The 13,024-nt window shown below is 39.0% G+C and overlaps 1 protein-coding gene across 2 annotated transcripts in view; it reads right to left on the minus strand.

Moving 5' to 3' along the window:
• Positions 1–13,024, minus strand: part of znrf3 (zinc and ring finger 3) — a 92,220-nt gene that overhangs the window by 33,482 nt on the left and 45,714 nt on the right. For both annotated transcript variants that reach the window (XM_055161890.1, XM_055161889.1), the window contains exon 2: positions 6,231–6,353. In XM_055161890.1, coding sequence (XP_055017865.1) covers positions 6,231–6,353 — 123 coding nt within the window. The remainder of the gene's footprint in view (positions 1–6,230; positions 6,354–13,024) is intronic.

Here is a 13,024-nt window from a genome sequence, read left to right on the forward strand (position 1 = left end):
TTTCTGGTTAGGTCTAGTGGGGATTCATCCACTCAAGTCTACAGTCTCTCAAAGAATAACACATTTCTAAACTCCCAATCAGCAAAATATTGTAAATGTAAAAAATATGACATTTAAGGGTGCACTATGTAAATGAATAAAACTTTAATGCAACACTGAGGAACATTCAATGCAATATAGTGACAGCATCTCCATAGAGACAATCTTGTGGCAGACCCCCTCCGAAAAGTTCCATAAATGTATCTTTAAATAACTTTCAATAATTCAAGCTGAACAATTCCACTGTTATAATGGTAAGAAGTTGCAAGAAAATTCACTTCAGTTCATCAGTTCATTGAGCTTTTATATGCAGTCTAAATATTCAAACATTCCCAACAGAAGTCCTTCCCGTGGGCAAATACATGACAGGCACAGATCTGAGACTCTTACGGGAATCTTGGTCAGTGTGGGCTGGTCTGAACTCAGGGAAGCCCGCTCTGAACAAGGCCATGACACCCTCTTGGCACTGGCCCGGCCTCCAGACGACCTCACACACCTGAGCGAGCAGCACAGCACACAACCTCTGCCGCCTGCTAACTCCGCTCTGTCTGCAGCCCGTCTTTGGTTTAAAGGGCATATTACGCAAAACTGACTCTTGTGAGCTCAAAATCATACCTGGAGTTGTGTTTTGTTTCATTCACTCATTTTTGCGTGATCTTGCATTATTAGTCTGTCCACATCTTCAAAACTCAAAATGCCCTGCTCCACCTTAAGTTATTGGATACTTTTTACTTTTAGACTGGACTGAAATCATCCGAATGAATTTAGTGAAGGTGTATGGCGTTTAAAAACACAGTGGAGCACATGCTATATGACCACATGCATCTCAAGGTGGAACTTTGCGTAAATATGCAGAGTTTGCGTGTTAAACATGCATGAAACAAAACACAGCTCAGGTGTTATTTGTTGAGGAAACAACATTATAACATAGATAAGAAAACAGTGTAATATGAGCTCTTTATAAAGTAAACCTCCCACTACGAAGCCACAACCCGAGGTGAAGTCCAAAGAACCCACATTGTTCCATGACAACTGTGGCTGAGGCCTGTGTTTGTAACGGAGTCAAAGACACAGCAGCTTCCCACACAGGATACACTTTTTATGGATGTACGCCTCTGGCACGACTTGAAAGCAGCTATCTTTATTTCAGGGGAGGATACGTGGGTAATGATCTTGAAACCTGTCCCATTGCTCTAGTAGTTATTTTGGCGTTGCTTTGTAGTGGCCCGGCCGGACTTGGACCAGTTGCCATAGCGAAATGTTGTCTTTGGCTGGTGCTTAAGGTGGATTCAGTTATGGGGGGAGAGGAGTTGGTGGTAGAGGGCAGTGCCAGGCTTCACACAACAGTTACATACCAGTTACACAGCCAAGAGGCCTGCTTTACACCAGGCATGAGGAGCTGTGTGGGAGGACGGAGCACATTTTTGAGCTTTCGCAAAATTTGTACCAACTGAGACACAAATCCTAGCCACCCACTTACCAAAGCAGACATTCACTTTCGTAATCGGCCAGAGAAGCCAAAAATATTCCTTCGTAGTCCTTTGAAATCCCACTCCTCTCTGTGTGCGCCACTATGCCCTCTTCAAGTCTGATGTCATGAGAGTCCGAGTGGGATCAAAGGCTACATGGGCCATCGGCATGACGACAAGTTCCACGGCAACCGCCAGGACTTTCAACCATTACAGGAAGTCAGGAAAGACCATTCAAGCATGTCGTGTCCTCTTAACAAAGTGGTACACAATGAAACTGAGTGACATTTTGGCAAAGCTATTTAAAGGTAGGCCATATAAGCAAAACTCAGAAATTGCTGTTTTGAAGATATATGAGACATAAATTGAGAAATCTGTCAAAAAAGTGATAAAATACAGAGGGTATGAGGTGTTATTTTGCCTCTTGCCTCGGTTCTATAAAAATGTCATTACTCTGCCTGAAATATTCCACGGTATGACTTTAAACAGCCCTACCTCACATTCATACAATTACAGATGGTTTTACTGCTCAAAAATACCTAGAAAAAACAGGCATTCTGACTGTGAGCAGGGTTGCCTCTCCACAGATCCGACCTGTAACTCGGTTTGGATTGGTCCCATAGTGATTTAGTTTATATATCAAACACAGTGGGTCTTGGTAGTGGCAAAGAGGAGTGAGACAGCAAAAATTAAAGAAATTCAAGTCAATGTCAATTTTTCATACCAAAGCTTTTACAAACATAAACTAGGCAAGAAGTTGTCAAATAAATTCCTTCCAAGTCTGAACGCTGCTCCAAACCACATGCTTTTACTGATAGAGGATTGTCTGTAGATCTTCCAATAAAAAAATGCAGATCAGTGACAATTTGATCTCAATTTAATATCAGTTTGATTAATATTCAATCAGTTGCACAGCCCCAGGTCTGTTCTGTGCCCGTGGAGGATGGGCAGCTGGGTTGGCACATGGAGGTCAGGGTTTAGCGTCCCCGTAGTCTCGCAGGAAGCAGACAGGAAGTACAGGAAAAAACTGTGTACATATACATGACACGCCAGCGCTTTGGTGAGGGCAGCACGTGGGCTTCAGACCAGACCCCCCTCTCCACCATTTCCTCTGCGGTTGAAACTCGCTGATGTCAGGGTAACAAAGATGTCTGGCCGATAAAATCCGTCTTTTGCTCAAATAATGCATAGAAAAATTAGAGCTAGACCAGCATATTGAGCTGATATTTGTCCTTTTCAGTGTAGTGGCTATCGGCTGTAAATCTCCAGCAGGGGCCGATATTTTGTTTGAGTCGACCTGCCTAAAGATTGTGCATAAAGCTTTATTTGAAAATTTTAGTATGAAGAGGTAAACATGACTCAACTGTTCTCTTAAAGGTTTGTGGTTAAAAAAAGGACTGTGAGTGAGTTTGTAGTGAATTTAAAATACAATATTTGGGGAAAATAATCAAAACATATCAGCTCAAAAATATTGGCAGAGCTGATCGCCTACAGTTAGTACAACAATACAACAATTGGTATCGACATCGGTCATGAAAAAAAAAAAAAAAAAAAAGTCAGTCGATCTCTAATAAAAATGTTGATATTGTCTCAGATTAGCACCATACTTGCCAGTTTAATCAAAGATGTATGGTCATATCATCATATTGTGATTCACTATTTCTCTTTGTAATACGGCTCAACTTCAGCCTCTGTAAGTCTCCGAGTGAGTGACAGGTGGATTTAGCCAAGCACAGTGAAGTGTGAATTTTCATAAGAAGACGATGACGTTGTTTACCTCTTAAAGGCAATATTAAGATACATTAATCAAAATCAAACTCATATCTGTCTCCGAGAAAATTGTGGTATTAATGTTTCGTCATTTCTCTAATCCCCAGGAGTATTCACTTTAAGGATAAGAGAAAACTTGACACTAAAGAAAATGCTTGATACAAGATACCAATTTTGACGTTCCAATAAATCTCTTTTATACACAACAGAACGTCATTTCACACAGGGAGATGAAGCATGGAGGTTTAAGCTATGGCCTCTCTGACCACCAAAATCTAATCATGCAGACAAGGTTGCCTTAGGACACAATTACAGAAGAAATTGACCTGACAATCACAGGATTTAGTGAAAGATTCTTAACCATCATCTGAGCGAGCAAAAGGCAAGCCCCTTCCTCCAGTCCAAAACAACTACATAATTACAGCTGACCAGTGCCTTCAGCATTACCAGCAGTATTGTATTCCCAGACGCACTATATTTAGACATGGATTAGAACAAACAGCAATTTTTCCAGCCCGTGCAATAGCTGGGCCTGGTGTAATTAAATGGAATCTAATTTGAGCAGACGATACCCTAACAGTTTTGGCGGCAAAGAGGAGCAGGCTCTTTGGGTTCAGGGAGAGGCCAGTCGGGCAGGGCGAGTGCAGACGTGGGGTGCCAGACGAAGCGGGTGACAGTGTACCAGTGGGCAAAGGACCCAGGGCGCCACTGGGTATTGGCGGGTACAGGGGGCTCGGGGGGGTGAGGACTGCCCTGTCTGGACCAAGCAAAAGCACTGGTGCCAACTGAAAGCACCCAGCTGTGATGAGAGTGCCGCTGTTGTATCAGTTAAGATCCTAGTTTTCTGGGAATTACACGGACTCATAAGATCACTGGTTTGGTAGCTGACCAAGCTGAGCTCAGATGTAGTCTTGGTTTGGTTCTGTCCAAGTCCTGGTTTAGTCCTGGTCTACAGAGTTCCAGGTTTAGTCCCAGTTTAGATGAATAAAAGTCATTCTGATTTTGATGTGGTGATGTACAAATGTGAATTAAGCATATTAACAGCATAAGTACACGGTGATAGAAGTTATGGAGTTTGTTTTTATTTATATCATTAGATCCTTAGCTACAGAAACAACAGTCGCAAATAAATACTTGAGTTTGTGGTGTTGTTTTAGTATTTATTATGCTTAGCTTTAGCACTGAGACACAAGCATCTCTCTTTTTAAACACAGAAGTACTTTTTAACATGTTTTCAGTCCTGTCCACTCACAACTCACTTTCCCGTGCCCTCTCTTTAAATATTTATTCATTTTTGCACAACTCACTACACAATTGGACAGGAAGTATTGACGCTAAGTATGATTGCCGGGTGGTGTTGTGCTCAGAGACTATTACCATCTTTTAAAAACATAAACACAAGACTGCATTCGCAATGTTTGTACTTAAAACAACTCTGTGCAAGATGTGGTTTTTGCGTAGGGTGGCCTTTGGGAGGGACCAACCCATGTTGTTGATCGGTCTCTCCATCAATCAAAACATTTCATACACACTGCAGGATGTTTTCAAACTCGTGCTGTTATATAATGGTTGTTTAGCTACATTTTACATATAACGCCTAAAGGTAACACACATCAAATAGGACGCAATGGTGATTTCGTAGAATGTAATCCAAAACTAATACAGCAAAAACAATAACATTTCACCATCTTACCAAAAGGTGGAGTAACACATTTAAACAGTAGCTATTATCCACATTTGTATCTATTTACATTATTTTTTATGACCAATATGACTACTATTTTTGTCAAACTCGCTTTAAATCTTTGGTTCAAGCATAGTAATAATCCACAATGTACTATCTAGGATGTGAGATGAGGTAGTAGAGGAGTTTACACTTGCTCCTACTCCTTACACAATACAATATTCACAATAATAGTTTGTGTTGATATCATAATATTTCATGTTGCTCAAATACATGAACTGAACTGAACAATGTACCATTTCTACAGGTGCTACTCCTCCATCACAGCAGCCATGGTAAAATTATGCAAGTACTCGTGTCATATTAGGTCATTGAAGAAAGTGGATCATTTGCATGTCTATACAACACAAGGGCTCCTTAAATTATTATAAGGCTGCTCTCTTTCTGTCACTGCCCATGCACTGGATAAATGGGACTATAGCTGGTCCGTCCCATCCGCTGCCCCCCCCCATCCTCCAGGGGGATGTTGGTACATTCCATTAAGAGGAACACTTAATTAAAGCATGATAAAATACCACTTCGAGACTCCAGAGGGGTCTGAGCACAAAAAGGGGAGGGAGCAGACAAGCAGCAGATGGGAGGGGCTAATAAACCTCTAGTTAAGTCCTATACAATTGTTCAGCTTTATACCAGTGAAGTGAAATGCACAGAGGTAGACCATATACCAAAATGCTGAAGGTAAAATTTGAAAATAATTTATAATGAAAAAGAAAATCTCAAAATGTTGCAGAGGTGTTGAATTGTATTGTAAACTTCCAAATAATGGTGCACTTCTTCACAGATCTTTCAAGGGCTATTTTCTGATTTATGTTATAATGTTTTCTCATCACAAACACACGTGGAGTTTTTGTTTTGTTTATTTATATGTTTAACACGTACACCCTGCATATTTAAGGAAACAGAAAACATTTTATTCCACCCAGTGTTTGTTTTTGCAGAGGTAGCAGCATTATAACATGGTTTAAAGTTCACTAGAGTTAATTTTGTTTAATATAGGCCCTTCAACATTTGTCAGTTTTAGTTGAGATTTAAATTTAATCTAAAGATATGTCAAGGTACATTTCTGTTGGATTTGTTGGCCATAATATCTTCTTTGATTATTGTGAAAAAATATATCAGTATATTTGTTTTCATCAGTATTGCCCATAAATGCCCATAACATTATTATATATCACACAGAAGCAATAACAACAACCCCATTTTCTTACCTTTCCGAGCACAGTCAGGCAGCTGGGGTCTAACTCCGGCTGCTCCAGCTTCACCACTCCGACCCAGCCGTACTCATATAGGTCCTCTTCATCATTGTTGTTACATAGTCCCAGAGGATGCATCTGCAAACCAAACAGTGGGCTCATTAGCATACAAATTATAGGACCTTAGTTCAAACCTGAGCCTGCATAGATGTGAAGTATCTATGCAGACACATAAATAATTGATAACCATATTAATAAACCTTTTTTAATAATAATACATGATTTATATTGGTGGTTTTCATAGTGATATTTTGCACATCATGCTGGGGGTGTTCTACATGTATGCCTATCTCTATGGTGGAATGTCATGCATACATTAGCATTGTAGCATTGCGGATTTAAACAACAGATTTTCAGGAGCCTATGAAGTGTCCATTTAGGAATTTCAAATGTGACTTACTGAAACAATGTTTGACTTGAGACTTTTTTGTTTGTTGAGCACAAATCATCTCACCTGTTATAGTTCCAGTTAGTTCTTTATGGTCAGACTGTGTTAAAATAAAGGTCAGATTAAAGTCTAACTTGCATAACAGAGCTTCAGATTGAGCAGAGTCTTAACTTCACACCCCCAGTGAATGAATGAAAAATACAACAATCATTTTGCTGCCCCTAAATATTCCTGACCTATAGAAAGAATATGAATGTAATATGAATCCAAAAACAGAGCAATACATAATTTCAAGTATAAGATACTTCACATTAGAAAATTTAACTGATTCTCAAAATGACAACAAATACAGTAAACGCTGCACGCAACACACGGTACCATGTCCTCTTACTTTTTAAAGATATGGGATACATAAATCTATGTAAATAAAGAAGGTAGAAAAAACAATCCAAACAAATAGTTGATGTCCAGTCTACTACAAGCCATTCTTTTTTAGCCCCATAGTTCCTAACCTCACCTCACCCTGCTACACATCACACAATTCACACAATAAGACACTTAAACTATAGCACCAGATGGGCCAGGATTAATGTACTTGCCTGAATCTGCTGAAGAGGCATTTTTTACATTACTACTTTAAGCAGTGGTGTCTAGTTTCCCACATGTGCTCTATATGATTAATAACACCAGTATTTCTTTGTTATGTGGACAAAAAGATGCAGTATCGTTGAATTTTACTCTCCTTGAAGCACAACAGTGGGTGCATTTACGTAAAAATCAGACTAGAATCAACTAGAATAATTAGACAGTAATATGATGTGATAATTGCTGTATTTTGACATCATGATTGTCTGTGGTGACATTTTTATATAGTGTTTTTCCACCTTCAAGGAACTCAATGCGCTTTACATCAAGAACACACAAATTCAAACACCAGTGAGCGCAGACAATGGGGCAAAGTGGATTAAATGTCTCGCCCAAGGACACAACAACGGCATTTAATGTTTACGTCAAGAGCGGGATTCGAACTGCCAACTTTCGGATCAGAAAACTAACACTCCACATGGCACGTGAACTACTGCCATCCTATCAAAAACTTGGCAATATGCTTGATTTGGTACATGTTCAGTTTTTTTTTTTTTTTTAGTAACTTTTGTTTCTGGAAGACAAAATCAGTTAGTTAGCCCCTTTATGCATCAGATAATCACAAACATAGCCACTGTCTCTTAAGTTAGCCTCACACAGGGCAAGTAAATTGGCCCAGTTTTTGTTGCCAGAGGAGCTGAGCACTGCCCGCCTTTAGAAGATGTCTGTAAAGGAGATTAAAGCCAACGGAAGTCAGACATCACAAACACTGAGTCACTGCCAGGCTCCAAAAAGAGGTGGTGGCCTCCTTAATTGCGAGCTGACAAAAGCACTTATCTTGAAACATTTATCTCAAAGGGCTCCTCTAACTCGGCCCATGGGTACAAAGTGAACAGCATGATAAAAGGAAAGATTCACTGTGGTTAGAAACAAAATAAAACATAAACGTTGTGATGATAAGGCCTGTCACAATAATTGCTATATTGACTTATCGTTCATTATGACAACTGGAACAACATATTTTGGAGCTCAGTATTTATCATTTTCTTAGCATTTTTGTTATTTTAGTTGTAATATGCTAAGATTTGATCTATATAGAGAAGAATAAATAACTTCTATGCCTAATTATGGGTTCATTGTGCTATTTGTTGCAGCTCAGGACTTGTAATGATACCGTCTATTTAAAAAGGGTTTACTGGGATTATCTTACTGGCATAAAGTAGTTTCAGTGTTATCGCAATATTTCTCTGTAGCATTATATCATCCTATCAAAACTTTTGGATTCTGTGTTAAGACTTTTCTACGAAACTAAGTCAGTGTCTACAATTGATTATGTAAAATGTGTGAAAGTAGTGATGACATGATGAGGTCTGTGTGATCAGTAGAGGTGTAACGATATCCAAGTCTTGTGATACGATATTGTCATGGCATGAACCTCACGGTAAGATATTTATTGCGATATTGTGGGAAAGCTCACGATATATTGGGGAGGCTCATGATTAGAGATGTAACAACATCCAAATCTCTTGGTATGATATTTTCACAATATACATCTCATGGGAAGATATTTATTGTGATATTTTGTGGACATTAACAAAACTGTTAATATGCTACTTTTTCCTTTTAAAATGCCTTGATGAGTCTTAATCCAAAGAACTAAGACTTAAAGGTGCTTAGAAGTGTTATTTCTTCATGTATTCTACACTGAAATGGAGCAAAGGATCATGGTTTATGTAGTTCCCTCTGCCTTTTGTAGCTATTGCTGCACATAACTCTTAATTTAAGCAAAGAGACTTGCAATTCGATATATTGTGATGGTCCATGATAATATTGTGAGAACTATGACGATACAATATCACGATATTTTGGTTACTGTTACATCCCTGGTGATCAGTTGTGTTTTAACAGTGCTCATGGCTTCATTCAGTTACGAAAGTGGTGGGAAACTATCATGGGCTCTTGTTCTGGAGACCAAACCAGACCAAGTTACAGGTCAAATCTGTGGAGAGGTAACCCCGCTCACAGTCAGAATGCCTGTTTTACTAGGTATTTTTGGGCTAGAAAACTACAAGCAGGTGACAAACCCTCCACCAGAAAAGTTGCGCAATGCACTTTTAAAGCAACAAAAATAAAAGATGAGATTAAGAGTGTCACCAATGAAAGGGTTGAAAATCCTGCAGTAATCCCACTGGGCAACGGAGCACGGCCTAGCTCCAGTATTAACATTCGAAGTGGGCCAAACTCAACTCCAGGTCACTTTATCCTATTAACCCAATGACCAAAACACCCCAATGAGCCAGGACTATGGGCGCCAAACTGTGGACCACTCTAGCCCCAAGCCAAAGAAGATGACCACCGCTGATAGCCCTATTCTGTGACCTCTGAACCCTGCTGCATCGCATGGGTAGCAGGTTAGCATTGCGATGGAGCTATTGAAGGATCTATTGAAAAGGTGCCTACTTCAGTGCCATTGGGCCCACGGGTCAAGCCTCTGACCTGAGGGGATTTTGGACAAGAGTAAAAGGGGTTCAAATGCAAATCAGCTGGACTCTGGGAAGAGAAGAACCAGGAAGGAATGCGAACATCGTGTGCCACTAGTTTAGAGAGTCGTTCAGCGGAGATAATCTGATCAAAATATGGAAATCCTTAACACTTTGAAAGCAAGCAGAAAGAGATACTAACAATGCAAGATACTGAATTGTAAAAGAGGCAGGATGTTAGGTATTTTCACGTATGTTTAAAAGGTTCCATATTCAGAGTTTTAAGCCATGTTACGCTGTTACCTCCTCAAAAACATGAACACCTGGAGTTGAGTTTTTTCAATTCAATCATGTTTGGAGATGTAGACAGACTAATAATAAAGGGTTACTCAAAACCCAAAATGCTCCACCTCGTGATGTAATGTAGTGATAGTTTTTAAGTTAACAGCTACCTTTATCTTTAGTTCAGTAGAGATTGGTTATTTCAGGCTGAATTTCAACTATAATTGCCAAACGGTTGTAGTGAATGTATGTGGAGTTTAAAAACACAGTGGAGCACTTAGTGTATTTCCATATGACATCACAAGGTGGAACAGAGTGTTTTTTGTTTGAGAGAAGCCTAAATATTCAGGGTTTGTGTATTAAACAAGTGTGAATGAAACAAAACACAACACCAAGTATGTCTGTGATGAAGAAACATTGCATTTAACTATGTCTGGCTATTTAGTATTTAATATTTTTTTCTTGAATGCTTAAAGGAAGAATAGGTATGTATTTGAAATTTCATAAACATTACTTATTCATGTCTCCAGATTTGTATGTATATGTATTGTAACACATTATTATAGGCTCTCATTGGGTTGCCAGTTCCAATGACTAAAACCAGCCGAACATCTCTCTGATCTAAATTCTCACTACTTAAACCCCAGCGCCTACATGAATCAGTTCTATTTCCTAAATGACAGAATGTAATGATTAAAAAGTCTGTTATGGTAGTTGCCTAAAACACTGAGCAAAGCATTATGGTTTATTTAGTTTGCTGCTTTTTACCACTCTGCTTTGATTGTCCATTACTGCATACAGATCATCCTAATTTACCTAAAGCTGAAGCCTGATGAAGCACAACAAAGACTTTGCATTGATGAAGAGACATAGTAACAGCTTGTTCCAGGTGCTTTTTCTGTTTAAAAGATGTAGAAAATCTGATTTGATAGAGAACACAATTTATCCTTGAATCTTCCTACGCAGGCCTCCCACGCACTGAATACAGAGTGTAAACTAGCACGTTTTGGCCTGTCAATAGGAGTCCTTGAAAAACTAAATCTTTTTTACACCTGACATGGAAGGAACTCAGACAAAAGACAAGGTCAGGGCTAGTTTGAACCCTGCAGCATCTGCTCAGCCACAAAGCTTGAATGAGCGAGCTGGCATTTTGATACGCTTGGTGAAATTATCTGGTTATTAGGAGAATTACATCAGGTAAAATATAAAAACAGGAGTGACTCTGAATTGACAGTTGAGAATGAATGTGTATTATTTTATTAACTTCATAAAATAGCTAATCAAACCTTCAATTACAGTGTGTTGAAATCTTAAACGGTTCACCATTGTAACCAAAGATAACTTGAGGGCAGACCTCCTCCAAGGCATGGAGTTATGTCGCAATGCCAATTTAATTTCAAGTCAATCGTAGGTGGTTTCACAGTTGCTAAAGGCTATTTTGTTCATACTTTCTGTAAATTGTCTTTTATTTTATTTATTCATTAAAGGGCTCATGTTACGCCATTTCCTGATATGTGATATAATCAAAAACATACCTGGACAAACCCTGCATATTTAGGCTGAGGTTTCTCAAACAGAAAACACTTTGTTCCACCTTATGATGCCATTCAGTAATACAGGAAATGCTCCCCTGTGTTTTAAACTCCAGACACTTTAACTAGAATCATTTAGATAATTTCAGCCCTGGAATTGCCAATTTCTACAGAAAATTTTTGAAAACTACCATTCAATTACATCACAAGGTGGAAGATAACATTCTGAGCATTGGAGATCCAGACAGTCTAATAATAAAGTGTTACTCAAACATGTGTGAATGAAACAAAACACAACTCTGGATACGTTTATTGAGGAGGTAACAACATTGTAACATAGCTAAAACCTGTCAATTTCGTACAGGACCTTTAAATGTTCCAATTTATTTTCAGACTAGACAATTGATTGGAGAATGATCTGACTAGGATCTGAGGCAATGACCTGATGGTTTTGGGACAGTCTGATCCCACGCTAAATGACTGAATGAAAAAGTAAACAAATCAATCAATAAATAAAATCTATACAATACCATGACCACATGTTTTTCTCCCACAAAGTAACTATTACAACTACACATTAGAATGCATGTTACAGCATAATATTCAATCATTTCATACCAGGGATGCATGATCCAGTATCATATAGATCTCAAATATCGACACCAGTACTGAAAAATTTGGTGAAAAAAATGTCCTGGTTGGGCATACAAATTATGTTTTTCTTGATATCATTATATCTTTATTTTAACAAATGTCATTTTCAGTTCCTGCATCGGCAGATACTTAAAGCTGTAGTATTGGAATCAGTATCAGACCTGAAAAAGTTGGATTGGCGCATCCCTAATTTCACACTGTACAAACTTCCTAGATAAACAGACAAATGTAAGCGTGTTATCTTGATCAAAACTGCGTCATTCGTCTGTAGTGCATATCCCCACTTGCCCCTCGCTATAATAACTGTTCCTTCAGTCAAGTTACTACATACCAAACTTCCCCGTCACCACAGATTTGATGGGAAATTAAAATGAGTCAGGGCTGTACATCATTTGAACAGTGAAGATGCGGAAGTGCAGGGCTGCTTGTAATTACAGCCTCTGTGGCACTGTGCTCCTTGTCTAACTGTTGGGGTGGCAGAGTGGGGAGCCCTGCCTGCGCCCCTAGGTCCCAAACACTGGTCCATTGTGCGGCCGGGTTCTCTTCCTCTCCAAATGGGGCAGCCCGCTTGTTGTTGTGGTGCTGGTGGTCCATGTTATTTTAGAAGCTAGGGCATTAACTCCCAAAGCATGGATCTGCCCTTTTCTGATCACACGTGGGTAAGAGTTCAAAAACAGATATCAGTTTTGAAAAATTGCCAAAAAGTTGTTTTCATTCTGTTATCATCTTCTAGAGATATTAGCAATGACAATAATGAAAAGTGAAGTTTATCAGTAAGGGATGGAATTATATTTTGGTAGAAGTAAACTTTTTAAACTTATCTACCTC

This window comes from Boleophthalmus pectinirostris, unplaced genomic scaffold (genome assembly GCF_026225935.1).
Source record: "Boleophthalmus pectinirostris isolate CB_2022bp ecotype Guang Dong unplaced genomic scaffold, ASM2622593v1 HiC_scaffold_4, whole genome shotgun sequence".
Classification (NCBI taxonomy): domain Eukaryota; kingdom Metazoa; phylum Chordata; class Actinopteri; order Gobiiformes; family Gobiidae; genus Boleophthalmus; species Boleophthalmus pectinirostris.